This window comes from Ranitomeya imitator, chromosome 1, assembly GCF_032444005.1.
Source record: "Ranitomeya imitator isolate aRanImi1 chromosome 1, aRanImi1.pri, whole genome shotgun sequence".
In the NCBI taxonomy this organism is placed as follows: domain Eukaryota; kingdom Metazoa; phylum Chordata; class Amphibia; order Anura; family Dendrobatidae; genus Ranitomeya; species Ranitomeya imitator.
Window position 1 is genome coordinate 528340755 of NC_091282.1, and position 14935 is coordinate 528355689.

The 14935-nt window shown below is 40.9% G+C and overlaps 1 protein-coding gene across 2 annotated transcripts in view; it reads left to right on the forward strand.

The window, feature by feature from the left end:
• Nucleotides 1–14935, forward strand: part of SNX30 (sorting nexin family member 30) — a 95678-nt gene that overhangs the window by 68748 nt on the left and 11995 nt on the right. For both annotated transcript variants that reach the window (XM_069767104.1, XM_069767113.1), the window contains exons 7-8: nucleotides 4926–5012; nucleotides 10289–10441. In XM_069767104.1, coding sequence (XP_069623205.1) covers nucleotides 4926–5012; nucleotides 10289–10441 — 240 coding nt within the window. The remainder of the gene's footprint in view (nucleotides 1–4925; nucleotides 5013–10288; nucleotides 10442–14935) is intronic.

Below are 14935 nucleotides of genomic sequence, written 5' to 3' on the forward strand. Positions count from 1 at the left end.
CGACATAGAGTTCCAATCCAATACTGGATTATGGGTTTGTAGCCATGGCAACCCCAACACGACCACATCATGCAAATTATGCAGTACCAGAAAGCGAATAACTTCCTGATGTGCAGGAGCCATGCACATGGTCAGCTGGGCCCAGTACTGAGGCTTATTCTTGGCCAAAGGTGTAGCATCAATTCCTCTCAACGGAATAGGACACCGCAAAGGCTCCAAGAAAAATCCACAACGTTTAGCATAATCCAAATCCATCAGATTCAGGGCAGCGCCTGAATCCACAAACGCCATGACAGAATATGATGACAAAGAGCATATTAAGGTAATGGACAAAAGGAATTTGGACTGTACAGTACCAATAACGGCAGAGCTATCGAACCGCCTAGTGCGTTTAGAACAATTAGAAATAGCATGAGTAGAATCACCACAACAGAAACACAGTCTGTTCAGACGTCTGTGTTCGTGCCGTTCTACTTTAGTCATAGTCCTGTCGCACTGCATAGGCTCAGGCTTACTCTCAGACAATACCGCCAGATGGTGCACAGATTTACGCTCGCGCAAGCGACGACCGATCTGAATGGCCAAGGACATAGACTCATTCAAACCAGCAGGCATAGGAAATCCCACCATTACATCCTTAAGAGCTTCAGAGAGACCCTTTCTGAACAAAGCCGCTAGTGCAGATTCATTCCACAGAGTGAGTACTGACCATTTCCTAAATTTCTGACAATATACTTCTACATCATCCAGACCCTGGCATAAAGCCAGCAGATTTTTCTCAGCTTGATCCACTGAATTAGGCTCATCGTAAAGCAATCCCAGCGCCTGGAAAAATGCATCAACATTACTCAATGCAGAATCTCCTGGTGCAAGAGAAAACGCCCAGTCCTGTGGGTCGCCGCGCAAAAAAGAAATAATAATCAAAACCTGTTGAATAGGATTACCAGAAGAATGAGGTTTCAAGGCCAAAAATAGCTTACAATTATTTCTGAAGCTCAGGAACTTAGTTCTGTCACCAAAAAACAAATCAGGAATCGGAATTCTTGGTTCTAGCATCGATTTCTGATCAATAGTATCTTGAATCTTTTGTACATTTACAACGAGATTATCCATTGAGGAGCACAGAGCCTGAATATCCATGTCCACAGCTGTGTCCTGAAGCACTCTAATGTCTAGGGGGAAAAAAAGACTGAAGACAGAGCTAAGAAAAAATAATGATGTCAGGATTTCTTTTTTCCCTCTATTGGGAATCATTGGTCTGGCTCCTTGTACTGTTATGGCTGGCAATCAGGCAACACAGCGTGCAGTAATCAGCGCACATACAGAGATCTGGCAATAACCAAAAACAATAGGACGAGCTCTGAGACGTGGAATCTCTGTAGACTGCAGTACCTGATCTATCCTCACACAACTATAAGCAGCAGTGGATTGCGCCTAACAACTACCTATGCAACTCGGCACTGCCTGAGGAGCTGACTAGCCTGAAGATAGAAATACAAGCCTGACTTACCTCAGAGAAATACCCCAAAGGAATAGGCAGCCCCCCACATATAATGACTGTTAGCAAGATGAAAAGACAAACGTTGGAATGAAATAGATTCAGCAAAGTGAGGCCCGATATTCTAGACAGAGCGAGGATAGCAAAGAGAACTATGCAGTCTACAAAAAACCCTAAAACGAAAACCACGCAAAGGGGCAAAAAGACCCACCGTGCCGAACTAACAGCACGGCGGAGCACCCCTTTGCTTCTCAGAGCTTCCAGCAAAAGATAATAGCAAGATGGACAGAAAAAACAGAAAACAAACTAGAAGCACTTATCTAGCAGAGCAGCAGGCCCAAGGAAAGATGCAGTAGCTCAGATCCAACACTGGAACATTGACAAGGAGCAAGGAAGACAGACTCAGGTGGAGCTAAATAGCAAGGCAGCCAACGAGCTCACCAAAACACCTGAGGGAGGAAGCCCAGAGACTGCAATACCACTTGTGACCACAGAAGTGAACTCAGCCACAGAATTCACAACAGCGTGCGTAGAGGCCTGCCGGCTTTCAAGGCGACTATTGCTCGATCAGACCGGCAATTTTGGAATCTTACCGGGTCAAGAACAGAGGGCCCCCTCCTGAGATGAAGGCTCACTCTACCCGGGCAGTCTGCGCTTCCAGTGCGGTATGTCACAGGGCTTTCGCTGACGGCTTTGCAAAGCGGCAACCTGGTCTTCCATCCACACGTTTCGCCGAACTACGGCGGACTCCAGCCTGGGCAGAAGGATCCTGCAGGCGGCAGCGGTGAGTCCTCGGACCTGATGGAAGTCTGTTTTTCCCACCCCAGGGACTGCTTTGGGACGTCCCATGGTTCCTGTGTCCCCCAATGAAAGGCGATAGAGAAAACAGGATTTTTGGTTGCTTACCGTAAAATCTGTTTCTCGGAGCCTTCATTGGGGGACACAGCACCCTCCCAAGTTGAACAGCTCTGTTTACGTTAGAGTTCTTTGAACACTCTTTGAGTGTTTGAATCTGTTAATCTGTGAAGCGCCGTGGAATTTGTTGGCGCTATGTAGATAAAGTTTATTATATTATTCTTTCTCTTTTACACGTTGCTTCTCCTACTGCTTTCTCACTAACTGAATATCCTACTTCCTGTCGGTAGGGTGTACACTGCAGAGGAGGAGCTAACTTTTTTATTTGCATAGTGTCAGCCTCCTAGTGGCAGCAGCATACACCCATGGTTCCTGTGTCCCCCAATGAAGGCTCCGAGAAACAGATTTTACGGTAAGCAACCAAAAATCCTGTTATTCTGGAAGCGATCGAAAAATATTATGTACCCCAAAATGTTACCACTAAAACCCCTAATTTATCCCACACAACCATCCCCACTCAGGTCCGTCATCTGTCACTGGAACTATAGGGGGTTCTCGCGTTACTGCTAGAACAAAGACTCATCATGGCTCCTGCCACCTCAAATAAAATGCAATGAATTCTGCGCTCCCAAATCCAAATGCCCCCCTCATGAGCCCCATTGTTCCTAAGCCACAGTAATCGGCCACATGTTTGGCATTATTGTAATGGAGAGAAGCCGCTTAATTTACGGGTGCATATCGCCAGAAGCCCAAGCTGGGCACAATGTAGGAGGGTGCTACAATATATGGGGCTCTATACTGAATGAGGACACAATGTGTGGATACTAGACTGGCAGATTTACAATTCTCCAGAAAAAAGCCTCTTATGGCTGTTACAAAATAGTCACTGCAGCAGTAGATGAATTATTGAGAGGTGCAGATTCTACATTGGGGTCCTTTTTGGGATGTTTCTGCTTTTCTGGCACATTTGGGTCAATGTTGCCCGTAAACTATTCTAGCAAAATCTGGGTTCCTAAAGCAAAATAGGGCTCCTTCCTTCTCAGCCCTGATCTGGGGCCTAACAGTAATTTTTTTACAACATATGGGCCAGAATTGCATTTGGGAGAACTTGCGTAGAATGTAAGTCCGCAAGGACAGGGTCATCTCCCCTCTGTACCAGTCTGTCATTGTAAATTTGTTTAACCCCTTCCCGCCGCAGCCCTTTTTTGTTTTTGCATTTTCGTTTTTCACTCCCCTCCTTCCCAGAGCCATAACTTTTTTTTTTTTTCCGTCAATATGGTCATGTGAGGGCTTATTTTTTTGCGGGACGAGTTGTACTTTTTTTTTTTTTTTCTGTGGTGAAGAAAAATTGAAAGCTTTGCTAAAAAAAAAAAAAAGCGCAATTTTCAATTACCCTTAGTGTCTCCATTTTTTACGATCTGGAGTTGGGTGAGGGCTTATTTTTTGCGTGCAAAGCTGACCAAAAAAAACATAATTCTGGCGTTTCAAATTTTTTTTCTCGCTACGTTTAGCGATCAGGTTAATGCGTTTTTTTTTTTTATAGATCGGGCGATTCTGAACATGGTGATACCAAATATGTGTAGGTTTGATTTTTTTGTTTGTTTGTTTTATTTAGGATGTGGCCAAAGGGGGGTGATTTAAACTTTTATATTTATTTTTTTCATATTTTTAAAAACATTTTTTTTTTAACTTGTGCCATGCTTCAATAGCCTTCATGGGAGGCTAGAAGCTGGCACCACTGGATTGGCTCACAGGGAGGCGCTCACAGCAGGCCGGCATCAGTAACCATAGAGGTCTCAAGGACCTCTATGGTTACCATCCTAATGCATCGCCGACCCCCGATCATGTGACTGGGTCGGCGATGCGATCATTTCCGGCTGCGCGGCCGGAAGTGGTAGTTAAATGCCGCTGTCAGGTTAGGGCATGTTAGGTTAGGCTATGGGTTGAACTAGATGGACTTAGTCTTCCTTCAACCTTAATAACTATGTTACTATGTGATTTGGAAAGGCACACACCTGTCTGTATAAGACCTGACAGCTCAGTGCATGGCAGACCAAATGAGAATCCAGGTGTGAAAAACTTTGCACCATTCCCAAGAAGACTCATGGCTGTACTAGCTCAAAGGGTGCTTCTACTCAATACTGAGCAAAGGGTCTGAATACTTATGACCATGTGATATTTCGGTTTTTATTTTTTTATAAAATCGCAAAAATTACTATTTTTGTTTTTTCAGTTCATATGGGGTGGAGAGTGTACAGAAATGAGAAAAAAGGGACGTTTTTTGAAGTTATTAAATAGCTGCAATGAAACAGAGTGAACAATTTAAAGGAGTCTGAATACTTTCCGTACCATGCTGTATGTTCTAGCTATAAGAAAAGGAATAGAAACAACCATTACTTTATGGATACCATCCTCCTACCTTATTATACACATCTAGGGCCTAAAATGACAATCTAAATTTAAAGAAGAACACCATCTCCTAGTTTCCAGGATCTTTTTTTTGACTGTTTAATATACAAGACCTTAATACGCTCTGACCACTGTGAAAAATGAGATGTCTTTGTATTTCTAGAATGTTCTGAAGAAAAGGGATCAAGTACAAGCAGAATATGAAGCCAAACTAGAAGCTGCAGCTTTGAAACGAGAAGAGAAAACAGGAGTGAGTTTTTTTTTTTCAAATTCCACTTTTACAAGCTCATTTAATCCTTGCCTTGAAAATCATGATTTTTACATCTATGTTAAGGTAACTAAAAACAGCCAGTGGGTTTTTTGTTTAAAGTGGATCTGCTGACCATGATTGCACACATTATGAAATATACCTAGACTTGTTGAGACTTTTTAAACTCCTTGTAAGAATATCTGTATATTTCATTCTTCAGAATGACTGCATAATCCTTTTTTGATAGTTTTACAGCTTGAGCTAATAATCTTGAAATCTTCATTATACAGCAGTTCTGACAAGGATTTAAAAAAAAAAAAAAATGACCGGTCATCAGATCCATATTGCTCGAATGTTTTTGCTATGTAATGCTGCTGCTGATTGGCTGCTTTCTGTGTGCTCTGTACATTAGCAGCTTTCTATCCCATCAGTGGTGTAGGCGCAGGGTATACAGAGTTCAGCATTCAAATAATAATAATCTTTATATTTATATAGCGCTAGCATATTCCACAGCGCTTTACAGCTTTGCACACATTATCATCACTGTCCCTGATGGGGCTCACAATCTAAATTCCCTATCAGTATGTCTTTGGAATGTGGGAGGAAACCGGAGTACCCGGAGGAAACCCATGCAAACACGGAGAGAACATACAAACTCTTTGCAGATGTTGTCCTTGGTGGGGTTTGAACCCAGGACTCCAGCGCTGCAAGGCTGCAGTGCTAACCACTGCGCCACCGTGCTGTCCATAACCGATGTATATGCAGCCGATTAAAACTGGGATTTTATAAACAATCGCAGCAAGCAACCCTGTATGTGACTCATTGTTGGAATCTGGGTTTCTGCCTCTGCATTATGCTGCTCTCAGATGAAGTAGCAAAAATCTAGTGACAATAAGACTTATTAATCTGTCCATGTGACCTGAGTCTCTGACCAGAGATGGATTATTACGTCTACGTGATCGTCCACGCACACTGGTGGTGTGCGGGCGATCGCTGCCGGGTGTCAGCTGATTCTGACAGCTGACGCAAAGCACTTTATTCCCCCGAAATACTGCGATCAAACACACACAGCATTCTGGGTGTCGGCAGAGGGCTGACAAGCACCTCTGCGTTTGGATCGAAGACCCGTAGCGTGACGCGGGGTCCCGATCGTTGTCATGTTGACCGTATGTCGTCATGATGAGATCCAGGTCACCAGAACTAGGAAACATGCTGATCATGCACAGTGCGTGATCAGCAAGTCTCTCCTGTCAATGCAGAGCTGACAGTTTCTACAGCATGGGGATGCTGCTGCATCTCCATGCTTTAGAAGCGATCAGCCTGCAAAAAATGATTGTCCCATAGTAGGACAAAGTAAAAAAAAAAGTTGAAAAAAATTAAATTAAAATAATTGTAAAAATATTTTAAAATAATAATAATAATCAGGATATGGTTTCTATAAATGTTTGAATTAAAAAATATATGAACAATAAAAGTACACATATTTGGTATTGCAGTGTCCGCAACGACCCGGCCTATAAAACTTTCCCACTAATTAACCCCTTTAGTGAATACTATAAAAAAAGAAAGAAAATGTAAAAACAAGGCAAAAAACAATGCTGTATCATAACGCTTCACAAAAAGTGGAATAAAAAGCGATCAAAATGACGGATATAAAGAAACATGGTACCACTGACCACGTCCTTTTGTCCCGCCAATAACAAGCCACCATACTGCTCCGTCAGCGAGAAAATAAGTTACAGCTCTCACAATAAAAGGATGAAAAATAATTATTTTTCTATAAAAGTTTTTGTGTTAAAGCGCCAAAGCATAAAACGATGTAAATGAGCTTTCGCTGTAATCGCACTGACTCGAAGAATAGATCTGTCTTCTCAATTTTGCCCAACACCGAACAGCATGACCCCCCCCACACCCAAAGACATTTAAGAACTGTAGTTTTTTGTTTGTTTGTTTGTTTTTTCATTCTTCCTCCCAAAAATTGGAACAGAAAGAAATCAAAAAATGTCATGTGCCTGAAAATGGTACCAATAAAAACGTCAACTCGTCCCGCAAAAAAAACAAGCCATAACATGATTCTTTTGGCTGAAATATGGAAAAATTATAGCTCTCAAAATGTGGTGATGCAAAAACTATTTTTTGCAATAAAAAGCGTCTTTTAGTGACAGCAGCCAAACATAAAAACTTGCTATAAATCTGGTGTCGCTGTAATCACACCGACTCAAAGAATTAAGTCGCCTGATCACTTATACCACACGAGGAATGGCATAAAAAAGAAATAAAACCAATTCTTCACCTACTGTTCATTTTTTCATTCTGCCTCCCAAAGATCGCAGTAAGGCTCAGCGCACATCTCTCCTGCACTCTGCATTGAGCCCTTACATTGGGGTTTCTGTGTAAATCTCTGATATACGTGATTCAGACGGAACCTCTGGTGGATGATTCCCTATATGAGGCAGATGGAGTCGCTGTTGACGCCATATGACCTGTGAACTGTGATAAAAATGCTGTCTGCCACAGTTTTGTGCACCCCTGAAAGGACACCGCTAAACAGAGACCAGACGGAGTTTAGCGTACACACGTGGTCAAAATTGTTGTTGCCCCTCATTTAATGACAGAAAAACCCACAATGGTCACAGAAATAACTTGAATCTGGCAAAAGTAATAATAAATAAAAGATCTATGAAAATGAACAAATGAAAGTCAAAACATTGCTTTTCAACCATGCTTCCACAGAATTAAAAAAAAATAAAAAATAAATAAATAATAAAATAAAACTCATGAAATAGGCCTGGACAGAAATGATGGTACCCCTGAAAATAATGTGACAAAAAGGACATGTTAAATCAAGGTGTGTCCACTAACTAGCATCACAGTTGTCTACAATCTTGGAATCAGTGAGTGGGCCTGTATATAGGGCTACAGATACACACTGTGCTCTTTGGTGACATGGTGTGTATCACACTCAACATGGACCAGAGGAAGCGAAGGAAAGAGTTGTCTCAGGAGATTAGAAAGAAAATTATAGACAAACATGTTAAAGGTAAGAGTTATAAGACCAAGCAGCTTGATGTTCCTGTGACTACAGTTGCACATATTATTCAGAAATTTTAAGATCCATGGGACTGTAGTCAACCTACCTGGACGTGGCCACAGGAGGAAAATTGATGACAAATCCACGAGACAGTACGAATGGTAACAAAAGAGCCCAGAAAAACTTCTAGACTGGAATTTTCCAAACTACATGCCAAGCTTCTGGGAGAATGTCCTCTGGACAGATGAGACAAAAATGAAACTTTTTGGCAAGGCACATCAGCTCTATATTCACAGGTGGAAAAATGAAGCATATCAAGAAAAGAACACTGTCCCTACTGTGAAACATGGAGGAGGATGTGTTATGTTCTTGGACTGCTTTGCTGCATTTGGCACAGGGTGTCAAGAATCTGTGCAGGGTATAATGAAATCTCAAGACAATCAAGGGATTCTAGAGAGAAATGTGCTGCCCAGTGTCAGAAAGCTTGGTCTCAGTTGCAGGTCATGGGTCTTTGCAACAGGATAATGACCCAAAACACACAGCTAAAAACACCCAAGAATGGATAAGTGGAAAACATTGGACTATTCTTAAGTGGCCTTCTATGAACTCTGACCTAAATCCTATTGAGCATCTTTGGAAAGACCTGAAACATGCCGGCTGGAAAAGGCAACCTTTAAACACGAGACAACTGGAGCAGTTTGCTCTTGAGGAGTGGGTCAAAATACCTGTCGAGAGGTGCAGAAGTCTCATTGACAGTTACAGGAATCGTTTGATTGCAGTGATTGCTTTAAAAGGTTGTGCAACAAAATATTAAGTTAAAGGTACCATCATTTCTGTCCAGGCCTATTTCATGAGTTTTATTTATTTATTTTTTTTATTCTGTGGAAGCATGGTTGAAAAGCAATGTCTGACTTTCATCATTTTCATAGATTTTTTTTTTTAATTTATTTATTATTACTTTTGTCAGATTCAAGTTATTTCTGTGAACATTGTTTTTTTTCTGTCATCAAACGAGGGCTACCAACAATTTTGACCACGTGTGCAACTCTTCTGCTTCATTATAGTGTATGTATACCTTGGGGGTTTTATCTGAATCATGTCACGAAGATATTTAGATGGAAACCCTAAAGTAAGTGGTTAGCGTAAAGCGCCATATAAATGTGATCCCAATCATTATGTAAAATGTTTCCAATAAAAGCTTCAACCTAATCCACAAAAAAAGCAAGTCTCCGCTCAGGTCTGTCATCTAACGGAAATATAGGGGGCTTTCACGTTACTGGTGGCTCAGTGGATAGAACTGCAGCCTTGCAGCGCTGGAGTAATGGGTTCAAATCCCACCAAGGACATCATCTGCAAGGAGTTTGTATGTTCTCCCCATGTTTGCGTGGGTTTCCTCCGGGCTCTCCAGTTTCCTACCACATTCCAAAGACCTACTGATAGGGAATCTAGATTGTGAGCCCCAATGGGGACAGCGATGCTTGTGTGCAAACTGTAAAGCGCTGAGGAATATGTTGGCGCTATATAAATAAAGAGATTATGATTATTTATTATTATTACTGGTAGTACAAAGGCTCTGAAAAGCTAAATGGCTCCTCACCCTCCAAAAGAAATTCAGCAGATTATGTGCTCCCAAATCCTAATGCCCCCTCCCTTCTGAGCCCCACAGTGTGCCTAAACCACATATAGTGTCCACGTTGGGCATTTCTAAAGTGATGAAAGCCTGCCTAATTTACAGGTGCTTGTCTCCAGAAGCACGGGCTGGACATAATGTACTGGTCACTACAACGGCAGTTTGCAATTTTCACTTGGCAACATTCATTGTTGCTTGTTTCTGCAAAATAACCATGGAGTCAAAATCATCAATACATCTGTAGATAAATTCCCAAAGGGTTATAATTTCCAAAATTGGGTCACTTGAGAAATTTTAACACTATCATGAAGTACAATATGTCACGAAAAAACATTCTCCGAATCAGTGGGATCCATTGAAGCGTTCCAGAGTTATTACCACAGAAAGTGACACTAATCAGAATTGCAAAAATTGGTCTGGTCATTAACATGCAAACCACCCTTGGGGCTTAAGATCTACCCTGATGGCTATCAGTGGTGTACAAACTATTGTTTGCCTATAACCTGTATAAATATTTCTTTGTTTAGAAGCTACTTGTTTTTTATTTTTTAATTACTTAAACAGTTTGTTTTTTTTATTCTGTTTATTTTCTTTTTACCATTTTTTTGACATTAGGTGCCAACTGAAGTAGAAAAGTGCCAAGACAAGGTGGAATGCTTTAATGCAGATTTAAAGGCAGACATGGAAAGGTGGCAAAATAACAAGAGACAAGATTTCCGCCAGCTGCTGATGGGAATGGCTGACAAGAACATTCAGTTCTATGAAAAGGTAGAACTAGAGATTTAACATAAATTGTTTAGCCGTTTATTACATGTGAGATTGCGCCTGCAGTAGGTCAGCAGTGCTATGCAAAAATGAATATTCACATTAAGGTGGCATCCTGGTTATTTACTGGAGCTGTGTGCACAAAGTTATTGGGTTAAACAGGTTATTGGTGGGAAATATTCACTAGCGTTCAGTTGTCTACCTAGCAGTGCCAAGTGTTCCCCATAAGCTAGTACTGTTGGGAATTACTGCACTGGAGATATCTTGACCTACTAGCAACTGATTTTATGTTTGTACTTATACCATTTTAATCACAGTTTTAGTGTAATTATTTTCTCCACTTAGAACAACTGGTCAAAGACAAATTAATTACAATTTTTCCTCTTTAATAAGCAAGCAGCAACACAGGATATAGATGAGCATGTCATAGAATAATAGAATATAAGAGTTGAAAGGGACCTAAAGGGTCAGTGTCCAACCCCCTGCTCAATACAGGATTCACTATACCATCTCAGACAGATGTCTGTCCAGCCTCTGTTTGAAAACTTCCATTGAAGGAGAACTCTCCACCTCTCGTGGCAGCCTGTTTCACCGTCACTGTAAAAAAAAGTTTTTTCTAATATCTAATCTGTATCTTTTCCCTTTCAGTTTCATTCCATTGCATCTCGTGTTTCCATGTGGAAAAGAAAATTATGATACCTCTACAATGTGACATCCCTTTAGATATTTGTAGACCTCTATTAAGTCTCCTGTTGGCTTTCTTTTTTGCAAATTAAACATTCCCAGATCCTTTAACCTTTCCTCGTAGGACATACTTTGCAGTCCGCTCACTCTGAACTTGCTCCAGTTTTTCAATATCTTTTTTTAAAATGTGCCTAGAACTCGACAGTGTTCCAGATGAGGCCTGACCAAGGAGGAGTAGAGGGGGTAATTACTTCACATGTTCTAGACTGTGCTTCTCTTAATACAGCCTTTTTTTACTGCATCATTACACTGTTGGCTAATGTGCAGTCTGTGATCTAGTTGTATACCCAAGTCTTTCACACATGCTGTTGATTAGTTCTGTTCCTCTCATCCCATAGATATAATTTTTGTTTTTCTTGCCCAGATGTAGAATCTTGCATTTCTCCCTGTTAAATGCCATTGTATTAGTCGCTGCCCATTGTTCAAGCTTATCTAGATCCTCCTAAATCCTTTCTCAGTATTCTCTAGTGTTAGCTATCCCTCCTAGCTTTGCATCATCTGCATATTTGATTAGTTTACTTTCAGTTACCTTATCTAGATCATTTATAACAATGTTGTACTACGCTGGGGCCAGCACATAGCCACATTTTTCCAATTGGATGTGCAACCATTTATTACCACTCTGAGTATGATCACTGTGCCAGTTATGAATCCACCTAACTGTAGCCTTGTCAATCCCATACTTGGTCATCTTTTCAATATGGATAGTATGAAATACTTTATCAAATGCTTTGCTGAAGTCGTAATACAATGTATCAACCACATTTCCATGATCCACTCAGTCATTGATTCCATCATAGAAAGAAATTAGTCTGACATGACTTGTTTGCTAGAAACCCATGCTGGCTATGGCTAATTACTGTGTTCTTATCGAAGTACTTGCATACATGCTGTTTAATAATTTGTTCAAATATCTCTCATGGTTTAGAAGTAAGGCTCACTGGCCTGTAATTTACAGACTCGGTCTTCTTTCCTTTTTTGAAGATTGGGACAACATTTGGCCTTCTCCAATCTTTTGGGACTTCTCCTGTTTTCCAGGATTTTCTGGCTAGTGGTTCTGCAATTTCCTCTAACTCTTTCAGTATCCTAGGAAGTAATTCATCTGGACCAGGAGATTTAAATTAATTTAAATTAGCCAAGTGTTCTCTCACATCTTTCTATTTATGGATAGAGTGGTTTCGTTTATTCCTTTAATGGCACCGTGACGATGAGTTGATGTTGATTTGCTTTCTTAAAAAACACAGATACATAATAGGAATTTAAAAGTTCGGCCTTCTCAACATCATTTTTGACCACTTCACCCTTTTCATGGTGTAAAAATCCTATAGCATCTTTGACTTTTCCTTTGCTTTTTACATACCCCCAAATCCTTTTTTGCTGCTTTTGGTCTCTCTTGCAAGCCTAAATTCATTACTTTCTGTAGCTCTTCACAATAGTTTAGATCAGTGTGACACATGTATTGACAAATAGTCTGCTTTCCTGACTGCAAAGTGATGACGTGCTGGAGTACAGCAGATCTGAATGTGATTGACTGACAGCTTTCATCTCTCATTTCTGGCAGTTATTGTGGGGGGTGGGGCAGAGACCTATTACAAACACTTCTACTATTTCTCCTGTCAAAGTGCTGCCATCTCTGCCATTTATAGGCTGGGAATCGCATACAGGGGGAAAAAAATTACCCCCCACAATAACCTACAATAGGCTCTGCGTGAGACATGACAGTCTGCATTCCGCAGTGCTGAGTGATAACGTGTTGAAGTACTGGCTTTCAGCTTTTCTCTCCAGAAAGAAGTTTGGGGGAGAAGTACGGTAGTACTGTAAAGCTGGCAGCACTATACTTTCTTTGGCAATATTATTATGTATTTGGTCCTGTCGGTTAAGCTCTTTTGAATTTGAGAGAGATAATGGAAGTGTTTGGAAGGAGACTCCTCCCCCACCACCCCCATACTGATAGCCAAAGAAAAAAGCTAAAAGCTGTTTATCACACTCCGGTCTCATGTGCTCACGAATACAGGTGCTTCTCACAAAATTAGAATATCATCAAAAAGTTAATTTATTTCAGTTCTTCAATACAAAAAGTGAAACTCATATACTATACAGAGTCATTACAGAGTGATCTATTTCAAGTGTTTATTTCTGTTAATGTTGATGATTATGGCTTACAGCCAATGAAAACCCAAAAGTCATTATCTCAGTAAATTATAATACTTTATAACACCAGCTTGAAAAATGATTTTAAAATCTGAAATGTTGGCCTACTGAAATGTGTGTTCAGTAAATGCACTCAATACTTGGTCGGGGCTCATTTTGCATCACTGCGGTGTGGCATGGCGGCGATCAGCCTGTGGCACTGCTGAGGTGTTATGGAAGCCCAGGTTGCATTGATAGCAGCCATCAGCTCATCTGCATTGTTGGGTCTGGTGTCTCTCATCTTCCACTTGACAATACCCCATATTTGCTGGCCAATCAAGCACAGTGATACTGTTTATAAACCAGATACTGGTACTTTTGGCAATGTGGACAGGTGCCAAGTCCTGCTGGAGAATGGAATTTCCATCTCCAAAAAGCTTGTGGGCAGAGGAAGCATGACGTGCTCTAAAATTTCCTGATAGACTGCTGCGCTGACTTTGGTCTTGATGAAACACACTGGACCTACACCAGCAGATGACATTGCTCCCCAAACCATCACGGATTGTGGTAACTTCACACTAGACCTCAAGCAGCTTTGATTGTGGCCTCTCCACTCTTCCTCCTGACTCTGGGACCTTGATTTACAAATGACATGCAAAATTTACTTTCTTCTGAAAATAACACCTTGGACCACTGAGCAACAGTCCAGTTCTTTTTCTCCTTGGTCCAGGTAAGGCGTTTCTGGCGTTGTCTGTTGGTCATGAATGGCTTGACACAAGAAATGCGACACTTGTAGTCCATGTCTCCTGGATATGTCTGTGTGTGGTGGCTCTTGAAGCAATGACTCCAGCAGCAGTCCACTCCTTGTGAATGTCCCCCAAATTTTTGAATGGCCTTTTCTTAACAATCCTCTCAAGGCTGCAGTTATCCAGTTGCTTGTGCACCTTTTTCTACCACACTTTTTCCTTCCACTCAACTTTCCATTAACACCTTCATGATCAGAAGTATTTTTGTGTTTTGCTGCCCAGAGCCTTCTTCCCAAAGCCATAACTTTTTAAATTTTCAGTTAATATGGCCATGTGAGGGCTTGTTTTTTTGCGGGACGAGTTGCACTTTTGATCGAAACCATTGGTTTTAACTGAAAAATGGGAAAACAATTCCAAGTGCTGTGAAATTGCAAACAAGTGCAATCCCACAGTTGTTTTTTGTTTTGCTTTTTACTATGTTCACTACATACTAAAACTGACCTGCCATTATGATTCTCCAGGTCATTACGAGTTCATACACAACCAAACATGTCTAGGTTATTTTTTATCTAAATGATGAAAAAAAATTCCAAACTTAGTGTCTCCATTTTTCGTGATCTCTGGTTGGGTGAGGAATTATTTCTTGCGCGCCGAGCTGACAAAACGTTATTTTAATGATACCATTTTGGTGCAAAACGTTATTTTGATTGCCCGTTATTGCATTTTTTTTTTTAACCCCTTCAAGTCGCGGCCCTTTTTCATTTTTGCGTTTTCGTTTTTCACTTCCCTCCTTCCCAGAGCCATAACTTTTTTATTTTTCCGTCAATATGGTCATGTGAGGGCTTATTTTTTGCGGGACAAGTTGTACTTTTGAACG